This window comes from Vombatus ursinus, unplaced genomic scaffold, assembly GCF_900497805.2.
Source record: "Vombatus ursinus unplaced genomic scaffold, bare-nosed wombat genome assembly UNPS02014809.1, whole genome shotgun sequence".
Lineage (NCBI taxonomy): Eukaryota > Metazoa > Chordata > Mammalia > Diprotodontia > Vombatidae > Vombatus > Vombatus ursinus.
In genome coordinates, this window is record NW_020954587.1 from 14254794 (window position 1) to 14268461 (window position 13668).

At 36.7% G+C, this 13668-nt stretch overlaps 1 protein-coding gene across 1 annotated transcript in view; it reads left to right on the forward strand.

Moving 5' to 3' along the window:
* IFNAR1 (interferon alpha and beta receptor subunit 1) overlaps positions 1-5002 on the forward strand; it is a 41067-nt gene extending 36065 nt beyond the window's left edge. Inside the window, exon 11 of the mRNA XM_027875479.1 lies at positions 3289-5002. Coding sequence (XP_027731280.1) covers positions 3289-3501 — 213 coding nt within the window. The 3' untranslated portion in view covers positions 3502-5002. The remainder of the gene's footprint in view (positions 1-3288) is intronic.
* Positions 5003-13668: the final 8666 nt, after the last annotated feature.

The window sequence follows — 13668 nt, forward strand, 5'->3', positions numbered from 1 at the left end:
AGATTTACTGCAGAAAATCTCATGGGCTAGTTTGTGCATTTCCTCTAAGTTGCAGTAAACATATAAATGATATAATACATATGATTAAATGGAAGTCATAAAGCAGGATTTACTACCAAATACCACACTCCTCTGACAAATTGAAGTCTATGGCACTTAATTTTTGCTATTTTAAGTTTTTGAAACATGTTGTGGAAATGAAATAACAATAAATAATCATACTCATGCCTGTGAAATAACTAATGAAAGGACTGGGATACATCTAGGTCTCTATCATTACTATAAAATATACTATCTATGTGTTTAAAATAAACTTGTAAATACTCATTTGCTTGGGGAAAATATTAGTTGATTTTTAGATTCTATCACCATGTCTGAATCCTGAGGTCAGGTGATGACACCAACAAGGTTATCTTCCTTTATTAGTGAGTGTAATACTCAGGTCACAGACTTGCTTTCTATCCCAGCCCTTATGAACTTCATTATTAATGCTGTTGACCCTTAGTGGCCTTCAATTCAATGAACGTTTTTTTTAATGGTACCTTTTGTTTTTATTTTTTGTAGTGTTTTTTTTCCCAGTTACACGTCAAGACAATTTTTAGCATTAATTTTTACAAGATTTTCATTTCCAAATTTTTCTCCCTCCCCTCTTCCGAGACTGATAGACAATTTGATATAGGTTATACATGTGCTCTCATGTAAAACATATTTCCATGTTAGTCACAGTTATGAAAGAAGAAACAGAACAAAAGGAAAAAAAACACAAAAAAGAATAAAGTAAGTGAAAAAAGTATACTTCTATCTGCATTCAGAGTCCATCAGTTCTTTATCATCACACAGTATTGCCAATACTGTGTCTGTTTTCCTGATTCTGCTCATTTCACTTTGCATCAGTTTCTACAAATCTTTCTAGGTTTTTCTGAAATCTACCTGTTCATCATTTCTTATTACAAAATGATGTTCCATTACATTCATATACCACAATCTCTTCAGCCATTCCCCAATGGATGGGCATCCAATCAGTTTCCAATATTTTGCCATCACAAAAAGGGCTGCTATTAATATTTTTGTACATGTAGGTCCTTTTCCCTTTTGTATGATCTCTTTAGGATAGTGGTATTGTTGGATCAAAGGGTATACACAGTTTGATTGCCCTTTGGGTATAGTTCCAAATTGCTCTCCAGAATGGTTGGATCAGTTCACTACTCCACCAGCAGTACATTAGTGTCCCAATTTCCCATATCTTCTCCAGCATTTATCATTTTCTTTTTTTTGTCATATTAGCCAATTTGATAGGTATGAGGTGGTACATCAGAGTTGTTTTAACTTGAATTTCTCTGATCAGTAGTGATTTAGAGCATTTCTTCATATGCCTATAGATAGCTTTGATTTCTTCATCTGAAAACTGCCTGTTCATATCCTTTGACCGTTTTTCAATTTGGTGAATGGCTTATATTCTTGTAAATTTGACTCAGTTCTCTACATATCTGAGGAATAAGGCCTTTATCAGAGACACTTGCTGTAAAGATTGTTTCGCAGCTTTGCTTTCCATCTAATCTTGGTTGCATTGGTTTTGTTTGTACAAAATCTTTTTAATTTAATATAATCAAAATTATACATTTCATAATGCTCTCTACCTTTTGTTTGGTATGAATTCTTCCCTTCCCCATAGTTTTGACAGGCAGACTAATCCTTGTTCTTCTGTTTTGCTTATGGTGTCACACTTTGTCTAATCATGCACCCATTTTGACCTTATCTTGGTACATAGTGTTAATGAACCTTCTTAAATCCCGTGAGCTCTGTTTCTACTTTACAGGAGCAGTCTTAATTAGACACCTCTGATCACCACCTTTAAAATTCATTTTGTTGATCACCATCTTTTATACTTCCTTTCGGCTCCTAAATCTCTTCCATCTACATTTTACCTCTACTTCTGTAGTCATTCCCTGTTGTCCTAGTCCATTACGCCTGATCTATCTCCCTTGCTTTGCTCCCTTCAATCTTGACCCTAAAGTTAGTTCAGCAAGGTTCTATACTCCATTCTTGAATCCTTTGCCCTCTTATCCTGCTATTCACACCCCACTAATCCTCACTCCTAGGTAATCCCCATCATCTAAGGGATGCAACCATGTAGAGTTGGTCTGCTACAAGCTCATGTTATCTCATCTCAACTGGGCCTTCACTGAAACACAGCAACACTTTTATTCTTCTCTGGCTGACCCTCTCACATTTTCCAAAGCAACAGTTCCAAACATTCCAACTCAGTTCACAAAGAATTTTGCAAACTTTAATAAGCTCTAGCTGCATATGTAAGGTGTTGTATTAGACATTGAAAATACAAAGAAAAAAATTAAATAATCCCTCCTCTCAGAGAAGACAATTTTATGCCATCCCCCCTCTCTTAGTAGATGGTCTTTCCTCTTACCTTACTTGAGAAGTAGATCTTCAGAAGCTGTCCTTCTTCCACACTCTAAATCTTCTCTCATCCTCTTCACCTTTGTTTCCGTCTCAGAGTATGAAGAGGCCCTCGTCATTGCCGAGGCTAATGCCTCCATTTGTACCCTTAGTATCCTCACTTCTGTAATAGGCCAGTCCTGAATCTGGCCATCCTGATTATTCAGGTTTGAGATTGGACCAGAATGAATTACTCATAGAAGTTAATGAAAGGGGTTTTTTTAGCCATAGCAAGGGAAAGATATTCACAGCCAAAAAGGACATCAAACAAGTATAAAACATTTATTATTCATTTGGGGGTAGTTTCCTTGCCCTTGTGTTGCTCATGACAACCTGTAGTTAGAAACCTGTAGAAGGAAACAAGTGACCACTCGTGCCCCGAAATTTTGACAAAACAAACCCAGCCCTCCAGGAATTTACACCCCACCCCACCACCCTCAGTGTAATATATACACAGGTGTACACAGTTTAAGAAATGAAACTTGAAGAACAGAGAACCCTGAATACCAGAAGAATCAAAAAAAAGCTGTTAGCATTAGCATCATCTTTTCTAGAAATGGCAGAAGTCCTATAAGAAGGCACAGAGATAAAAAATGGAATGCTGATTTCAGGAAACAGACAACAGCCCTTTTCATTATGCTTAACTGAGATCCTAAATGTAGGTGGTATAATACAGATTATTTAAAGCTTTCTAGTCTCCATTTCTTTAATTTAGTTAAAGCTTCTAGGATTTTTTAATTTATATGCCTAAAAAAAGAGTAGTAGGAATAGTTTGACAACCATATTAACTTAATAATGTTAAATTAATTTTTTTCTGTTTTTCTTCTTCATTAGTGGTTTTCTGATCAGCCATTGAAAAATCTCCTTGTCACTTCAGAAGAGCAAACAGAAAGTTGTATTATTGAAAAAGCAAATATCATTGTGTTAGAAGAAACAAATCAAAATGAAAAAAATGATGTTTGCAATAAGCAAGACAATCATGATTCAGGAAACTATTCCAATGAGGATGAAACCAGTAGCAATAAAATGACTGAAGAAAAACTATAACAGGAAACTATGCAACTAGAAATCGTCTGATGTAGTACCTTGCCAGACTGGGGGCCTGAGTCCCATGCCCTTCTTAGTACTCTAAGAGAATTTTTGACAGAGAAATGAAGCCTAACTTTAGACTTTCAACCCCAAAATTCTTAATTAATACTCATCTATTTAAAGTGAAATTCCTAGCGTTTAAAGAAGTATAACTACAAAGCATATTGCTCCTACATTTATAAATGTCTTCAAAGTTCTGTCTTTGAATTCCAGAAGAAGAACCTGCCTCTCTAAACAACTTGACAAACTCGCTTTAAACAGCATGCCATCAGTCTTCTATACTGTTTCATTGGGAGCCAGTTAAAAGCAGTGTTTTCTTTTGTTTTAAAACAGCCTTAAGTACCAGAAAAGAAAGTCTTGTGAACCACATCCACCTCTTGCTGGAAAGTTCAGGTTGAATTGCCTCAGACTTAGTAGTTAGAATTTAACTTCCTTTAAACATCCTTTAATATCTTTTCATCCTCTTTATCATAAGATCTCTGAGCTAGAAGAAACGTCAAGAAATCATCTAGCCCAGCCCCTTGGCAAGTAAGGCAGCATTTTTTTCCATTTTACCAATAAGATGGCTGAGGTCTAGAAATGTTATCTGACTCTCCCTTGGTTAAGGTCACACAACTAGTAAGTGGCCCAGTATTTTGGTTAATAATTTACTAGAGCTATAACTTTTTATTAGATTTTATGTACCTAATATGACAGGGATATGAATTGTTTACTCAGGAAAAAAATATTTTTTAAAAGGTTTATTAGTGAGTCTATGGAGACACCAATGATAATAACTCACATTTATGTAGTGCTTTGAGGTTTGTAGAATCAAAACCCTGTGAACTAGGCAGTACAAGTGTTATTATCTCAATTTAACAAATAAAGAAATTTACATATGAAGTCCATAAGATTTAGGGTATGAGAAATTAAGTGACCTCACCGGAGTCCTTATAGCATAATAGCAAGTATAAAGCAGTATTCAAACCTAGGTCTTCTGACTCTTAAGTCCAGCATTTTATCTCAATGCCATGCTACCTCTGGAGGAATCTTTATTATCCTATGATATTGAAGATATAAACTAGGCAAAAAGGAAGTAATAGAATGGGACTATGTCAGATTTAGGACTGGCAGAAACTAGTTTAGCCACCTCATTTTATAGTTGAGGAAACAAATGCCCTCAAAATTTGTGATTAAGTAATAGTGTATTTCAGAGTAAAGTTATCAGGTGTCAAGAAATTACTTCAGTTAAAGAAAAAAACTATTATTAGCATGTTTGACCATTTTGTGAATTAGCCGTTTCCTCTTTTACGTATGAGGTGTCTTCTCCCTGCTACACCACAGTTTTTCAGGCCGTCTCCCTCTACTCTTCAGCCAGTATATGCTCAAGAAATGCAAACTTTGTATTAGCCTAAGGAATATGCAGGCCTATTATTTAAAAATCATATACATCCCTAATAAACAATTTCTGTACTTTCTACTCTTTACATTATCTGTGCCACTCCTCTGCTAACATGCATAACCAAAATTTAACTGTTAGGGAACATTCTGATTGCCCCCTAGGACAGCCTTAAGTACCCAATCTACACAGCATTGATTGTGGGCCTGAGTTATTGTTTTCCATGTCATTCAATATCCTCAAATTACAAGATTTCTTAAACCTGTATTAGGGCACAAGCCAATTCCTAAGACTCCATGGCCATTTTGAGTACATAGGGTACATTTCAACTTCAAACTGCCCTGGTATGAATTTATTGTATATATACTTTTATATATAATTTTTTTATATATACTTATATGTGTGTATATGTTGTACATATTATTTTCTATAAAATGAAAGTTCCTTACAGGCTGAAGACTGTGTTGTTGTTGTTTTGTCTTTGTATCCACAGTGCCTAGCAGACTGCCTGGCACATGACCAACTTTTAATAAATGCTTTTTTATTGATGGATGTTCACATGCTGCAGACCCCCCAGAGGGACCTGGAAATAATTAAAGGAAAAAAAAATCATCTGCCTGCCTTCCTGACCAAAGGTCAGGAACTACTTGAGTTTATAACCTAGTTTGCTAAAATATGGCAAAGACTACTTAGATGTTACAGGTTACTTTAGGATTATACTCCATGCTGAATTGCAAAGAAATACACATCCATGTTGATAAGCTCCTCATCAGAAACCAGCTTTGCTCACTTGGTGTTTCTGTGACACACATTTTGTACATCCTTGTCAATTGAAGGCAAACTGCTTTTCTGTGATAGAAACCAAACTGATTTCAGATTCGGTGAGTTTCCTGGTTCTGTCCTACATTGCTGGAAGCTTGTAAATGCCTGACTTGGCCCAGGAGAATGGACTGGGGCAGACTGGGGCATTCTACTAGCCAATAGCACCAATGGTATTCACAGCTCCATGGAAGAGTAGTCACACTTAGCAATTTTGGCTGTATTTGGCCTATTTTTTTTAAAAGCACAATACATTGTTTCTTCTGGATGAAAGTTTTCATCCCTTAGGGACGTAAAGAAGTGTTAACCTTTGTGGGAGAGAAGAGGAGAAAATATGGATATTGAAATTGAAAGGCACTCTAGGAAATCATTGATCTTAAAAGGATCCTTGGGAGAAAGTTTGAGGACCAGGGATTTCAAATTTTAACAGTATGCTATGTCAGTGAAATGACAAGCCTTCACCTAGGTAGCAAAAAAAGAGCAAGGTAATGTGCATGGCCGGGGGGGGGGGGGGGGGCGGGCATGCGTGCCAGAACCAGGTGTGAGAAGGGGACCTGTATTTTTTAACTATCATCCATTAAGTCCCTTAATGCATATTCAGTCAATACTATAGACTATTGGGACTAGAAAGGGTCCTAAAAGTTTTTTAGTTAATTCTCCCATGCACAATTTTACACATAAGGAAACAGAGGTCCAGAGAGGTTATTTAAGGTTACAAATTGAGTTAATGGAAGAGTTGGTACTATCATCCAATATCCTAATTCTTAGAGTACTGTTCTTTCCATTTCAACATAAGGCTTCATCTGAAACAAATGTGTTTTTATGACATGTAGAAATCAAAGTACTCATCTGAAGTCATAGATGTGTGCCACATAACATACATAATGCCCCTTTAGAGTCTGAATGTAAAAGACATGATTGTCTTTTTTAATCCTTACAGCCAGTAAAATAGTGCTGAGCCAAAGAAGTGATACATTCCAAATATTTCCAAAACCAGAATATGAGAGGTTGTCAGAATCTATCACTATAATGTTTAAATTTGACTAGAAAGAATAAATTTATGTAGTTATGGAATTCTTGAATTTGATGCCTAAAGAGATTCACCTTTTGGACCAAGTAGTGTTACTGTCTGTTTTATGCATGAGGAAACAAAGTTAATAAAAAAATTCTGTTAAGAAACATGACAAATGTTTACGTGCTTTGTTGGAGTATGGAAGACTAAAACCTTTTGGTTTTTTCAACATGATCTAGGCACTTAATTTTGTTTTTAAAGGAAAAAAATTGGAAAGTATGTGAGCAGAAAAATGTCAGGGTTCTACAAACTTCAACCCTAAAACCTTTCAGGTTTCTTTTAAAGAAAGGAATTCTGAGGGCTAAGCCAAGATGGCAGAATAAAAGCAGGGACTTGCTTGAGCTCTTCCCCAAACCCCTCCAAATACCTGTAAAAATGACTCTAAACAAATTCTAGAGCAGCAAAACCCGCAAAATGACAGTGAAACAAATTTCTAGCCCAAGACAACTTGGAAAGTTGCACCAGGGTGAGAGAGGGGTACAATCCAATGCAAAACACGAGAGCATAGACTGGGCCCCAGCAAACCTGGAGCAGGCGTCAGGGGACTGAATCACTGGCAGCTGTGACAGTTTCCAGACTTCTCAACCAACAAACACCAGAGAACTTAGAAGGTCAGTAAGAAAGGTCTGTCAGACCTGGGTGAGAAGGGAACGTGGTCCAGCCCCAGCCCTGGAGTGGTGGTGGAGGCAGGAGTAGCGACTGCTTCTAGAGCTTTTAACTCACAGATGGTGGGGAGATCAAGCAGCTGATCAGAGGGGGATTGTAGGGATCTCTTCGCTGGCACTGAGCCAGGAATCTCTTTCTTTGCCTGTGTTTGGATCTGGGTCATGGTCTTCGGTGGTGGTTCTGGGGTGAGAAGGAATGCTGGCATAGCAGAGCTTGTGGTGGCAGTGTAGAGGGAATCCTCACAGTTCCAAGGCAGGAAAGAGTGCTTATGGTCACTCATAGACCAGAGCACAAGCCAGAAAAGGAGTAAACACCTCGCCCTTGATCATACCACCTTGAGAGAACTGAAAATTTACATGTCCCTAGAAGTATCTGTGAAAACAGCTACACAACCCCCTAAAGCTTGAGACAGTACACCCTCCACACTAGATGCAGAACCCTACCTTAACAGAGTTTGAAAAGTGAAATAATTGGCTGGGAAATTGAGCAAACAGGAGGAAAAAAAAACTCAGACTATAGAATCTTACTTTGGTGACAAAAAAGATCAAAACATACAACCAAAAGAAGATAATAAAGTCAAAGCTCCTACATCCAAAGCCTCCAAGAAAAATATGAATTGGTCTCAGGCCGTGGAAGAGCTCAAAAAGGATTTTGAAAATCAAGTAAGAGAAGTACAGGAAAAATTGGGAAGATAAATGAGAGTGATGCAAGAAAATAATGAAAAACGAGTGAACAGCTTGCTAAAGGAGACCCAAAAAAAATACTGAAGAAAATAACACCTTAAAAAATAGACTAAAAAAAAAAAAGAGAAAAAAATAGACTAACCCAAATGGCAAAAGAGGTCCAAAAAGCCAATGAGGAGAAGAATGCCTTAAAAAGCAGAATTGGTTATGGAAAAGAAGGTCCAAAAGCTCACTGAAGATAATAATTCCTTAAAAATTAGAATGGAGCAAATGGAAGCTAATGATTTTATGAGAAATGAAGAAACAATAAAACAAAACCAAAAGAATGAAAAAATATAAAACAATGTGAAATATCTCATTGGAAAAACAACTGAAAAAAATAGAAAAAAAAACTGACCTGGAAAATAGATCCAGGAAAGATAATTTAAATGTTATTGGACTACCTGAAAACCATGATCAAAAAAAGAGCCTCGACATCTTTCAAGAAATTATCAAGGAACACTGCCCTGAAACTGTAGAACCAGAGGGTAAAATAAAAATTGAAACAATCCACCAACCACCTCTTGAAAGAGATTCCAAAAGGAAAACTCCTGGGAATATTATAGTCCAATTCCAGAGTTCCTAGGTCAAGGAGAAAATATTGCAAGCAGCCAGAAAGAAGCAATTCAAGTATTGTGGAAACACAATCAGGATAACACAAGATTTAGCAGCTTCTACATTAAGGGATCAGAGGGCTTGTAATATGATATTCCAGAGAGCAAAGGAGCTAGGATTACAACAAAGAATCACCTACCCAACAAAGTTGAGTATATAATCCTTCAGGGGAAAAAATGAAATAGAATACTTTCAATCATTATTGATGGAAAGACCATAGCAGAATGGAAAATTTTACTTTCAAATACAAGACTCTAGAGAAGTATAAAAAGGTAAACAGGAAAGAGAAATCATAAGGGACTTATTAAAGTTAAACTATTTACATTCCTACATGGGAAGAAGATATTTGTAAGTATTAAGATAGTTGGAGGGAATATATATGAAGTCAGAGAGCACAGGGTGAGTTGAATATGAAGGGATGATATCTAAAAAATAAAATTAAGGGGTGTGAGGAATGTACTGGGAGAAGGAGAAAGGGAGAAGTAGAATGGGGTAAATTATCTCACATAAAAGAGGCAAGAAAAAGCTTTTACAGTGGAGGGGAAGAGGGGGAAGGTGAGAAAATGAATGAATCTTACACTCATTGGATTTGGCTTAAGGAGGGAATAACACACTCAGTTGGGTATGGAAATCTATCTTACCATACAGGAAAGTAGGGGGGAAGGGGATAAGAGAAGGGGGATGTGATAAAAGGGAGGACAAATTGGGGGAGGGGGTAATCAGAAGCAAACACTTTTGAGGAGGGACAGGGTCAAAGGAGAGAAGAAAATAAACGGGGGGGCTCAAGATAGGATAGAGGGAAATAATTTTCACAACATGACTATTATGTAACTGTTTTGCATGACTACACATGTATAACCCATACGCAAATGCTTGCCTTCTCAATGATGGTGGGTGGGGAGGGAGGAAGAGAGAGAATTTGGAGCTCAAAGTTTTAAAAACAACTGTTAAAAATTGTTTTTTATATGCAACCGAGAAATAAGATACACAGGCAATGGGGTATAGAAATCTATCTTGCCCTACAGGAAAATAGAAGGGGAAGGGGATAAGAGAAGGGGCCGCGGTGGAAGGGAGAGCACATTGGGGGAAAGGGTAATCAGAATGTATGCCATCTTGGGGTGGGGGAGAGGAGAGATGGGGAGAAAATTTGGAACTCAAAATCTTGTGGAAGTGAATGTTGAAAACCAAAAATTAATTAATTAATTAATTAAAAAGAAAAAGAAAGAAAGAATGGAATTCTGTACCATTTATAGAGTAGCCATAGCTGAATCCATAAGAAGAGCTGTAATTCAGCAAACAATTCCTTGTTCCTGCATAAGCACAAGCAAACTGATGGCCTTTTGACACAGGGTTCAATTGTAGGGATCCTCAACAGCAGTGGCTACTCATTCCCCACTCCACCCCTGACCCTACAAGAGGTAATAGATTCTGATTCTGCCCAGTCACTAGAGGGAAATTGAAAGTGACTGGAGGAGGCAGGACAGGGCGCTTGAGCAGTATGGAATATACAGCAGTGCTTAGAAACTTACGTTGGAAGGGGGAAGAAAATAAGTGGTAGATCTGAAGAAAGGAGCACTAGAAGGCAACGGGTCAATCCTCTTCCTACACTCAAGATTTCTTACAATAGGAATCAGAACCTATCGACCCTCATAGCCCCATCATGAAAAGGGCTTTAAGAGTCTGTCCATCAGTGGAAAAGGTAGAAGCCAGAAAGTGTGAGGCTAGTGAGGTCAGGAATACAGTACAAGAAAAAGGCCCAAAGACCAAAAGGTCAAGAGAACCTGAATTTTAAAACCTAGTTCACAAGCAGACAAATTAACAAGAAAAAAATAAAATAAAATAGAAGAAAGAATGAGTAAAACCTCAAAGTGAAACCAAAGCACTTTCAACAAATATAATATGAAGGACAATGAAGCAATTTTACCTAGTGAAAGGGAAAAACCTGTGAACTCCCTAGACACCATGGAACAATAGCAAAAAAACAGAATGGTTAAAAAGAGAAATGAGATAACGTAAGAAACTAGTAATTAACTTAGGTCTGAAACTGAAACTCAACACACAAATCAGCTTTTAAAATCCACAGATACCATCAGGGAGGAAAAAAAAAAAGCTTCACATTTCAAGGCATATAGTTGCTAAATTTCATAAAATCAATAGCAAGTTTTTTAAGCAACCAGCAGAAAGACTTTCTAAAAGAAGGGTTAATTCAAATAACAGAACTAGTCAGTTCTTGTACATACCTTGTTTGTACATAGTTGTTTGCATGTTATCTCCCCGGTTAAATTGTGAGCTATTTGAGGGCAGGGATTGTTTTTGCATTTCTTTTGAATCCCCAGGGTTTAGTACAATACTTGACACATTAATAAATGCTTGTTCATTTGACTTGACTTCTCACAATTTCAAAAGGCAGAATGTAATAGCATACTCAAAAAATCAATGGATTCCAAGCTGCAACCCAAAAATAGTTATTCTGCAAACCTAAGTTTAACCATCAATGGAAAAAGATGGCCATTCAACAAAAGATAGGCATTGGAAGCATTCCTGAAAAAACAAATATATAAGTGTATTATTTGACTTGCAAACACAACAGAAACACAAGAAAAATTTAAAAAGTAAAATTAAGAAAGGGCTAATGTAATGAAATCAATTCACTCATTTGTAAGTTATTTTGTTTTGTTTGTTTTTGGCAAGCAATGGGATTAAGTGACTTGCCCAGGGTCACACAGCTAAACTAGTAAATGTCAAGTGTCTGAGGCCAGATTTGAACTCAGTTCCTCCTGACTCTAGGGCCAGTGCTCTATCTACTATGCCACCTAGCTGCCCCATAAGTTATCATATTTTTAAAACAATCTGTTCTATGATGTATTAGAATGAAGACAGATTGCAGCAGCTAGGTAAGGCAGTGGATAGAGCACTGGACGGGGAGTGAGGAGGACCTGAGTTCAAATCTGGCCTCAGACACATTTACTAGCTGTGTGACCCTGGGCAAGTCGCTTAGCCCCAATTGCCTCACCAAAAAAAAAAAAAAAAGAATGAAGACAAATCAAGGGACAGAAAGGACCGAAAGGGTTCAAGATTTAAGGAAAATTTAAAAGGGCACCACTAAAGAAAATTCCCATTAGGGACTGATAAAAGCAGGAGGTAGAAATCCCTCATGAATTTGCACACAGTCACAGAAGAACAGAGTAAGATTTACAGAGACTACCTAAAACTAGTAGAAAGAGCTCAAACCTGATATTTCTGAAACTTTTGCTCCTATGAGGGATACAAAGAATAAAGCAGGAAGAAGTAAGGGAATCATAAAATGAAATTTAGAATAGTCTGGAAGGTAAAAAAAAAAAAATGAAGAAAAAGCAAAAACTTTGGAAAGAAACTTACTTAAAATGAAAGGTTGGAAGGGAGGAAAAATTTTGAACTAATGGCTTACCTAGACTAGAAAAGAGAAGGGACAGGTGAAGAGAGAGAAAAACATAAATTTAAAAGTAAAGAAATACAGTAAATTCATTGGATTTGAAATAAGTCTGGCAATGGGAAGTGGGGGGATGGGAATCAAAATGAATCACAATGACAAAGTACTGAGTTAAGAGGAAGGAGATAATGTGAAATAAGGAAAACACCTAAAAATCATAACTTTAAATCTGAATAGATTACAAACAATCCAGTGAAATAAGAATGACAATGGATAAGGAAAAAAAATATATATAAAGCACAAAAATTAGAAGCTGGAAGAAAATTTACTATATATCAAGCAAATCCAAGAAAGCAGGATTTGTTATCAAATTATTATTACAAATAAAAATTGAGAAAAAATTACATTATGCTGAAAAGAACCTTAGACAATGAACCAATATCAAATCAATATGCAAAAGGACATAAGAATTGTAGGAGGCAATGTTCCTCTCAGAGCTGGAAAAATCTAACGAAGATAAGGAGAAAATCATAGAACTGAACAAACTTGGAGAATCACAGAAATTAAGTTTAAAAGGACCTTATCAGACATCTTGCCTGAACCATACTTGGAAAAAAAAAACCCTGCTGTAATCTACCCAACAAGTAGTAATCTGGACACTTTCTGAAGACTTCCAAATAAAAGGAACCCACCATTTCTCAAGGCGACTCATTTCAATTTTGAACAGCACTAATTATTAGAAAGTTTAGTTTTTCCCTGTCAAGTACTCTAAATTTTCCTTTTGGCCACTTTCACCCATTATTTCTAGATCTGTTCTATGGAACCAAATAATCATCCCTAACCACATTATAGTCCTTCAATTAGTTGAAGACAGCTATCTTGTTCCCTGCTAAGTCTTCTGCAGGATGAACATACCCAATTTCCCCAATTGATCCTCATATAACAGGCTCAAAGCCATTCACCATCCTGATAATCTTCTTTCGGACACTTTACAACTTACCAATATTCTTCTTAAACTATGTTGCCCAGAATCAAAGACAATATTCCATATTGTGTTCTGGCAAAGACAGGGCTGAAAGTCTTCTGATATCTTCTGAACGAGAAAATAAAAGAATATACTTATTTCTTGGTACAATGTCATACCTTTACCAAAAAGAGCAAAGATAAGCTATAAATGTAAAAAAGAGCAGATAGGAAATATCCTTTATGCATTACAGCCTAGCAAAAATAATAATACAGGTGTAACCTTTGGTGCTTTTCTCTACTAAAAAGAAATTATACCAGAAATGAAGTTCTGCTATCTAGAATGAAATTCTTTGACTTTTCACAGAAGGACTGTGAATCTTGAAAAATACATTGTTTCCCCTTCATCCTCAAAGGTGAAAATCTTGCAGACTGTGAGAAGTAAGTAATGCGGTTTAGAGGGCCAGGGGTGCTGGGACCC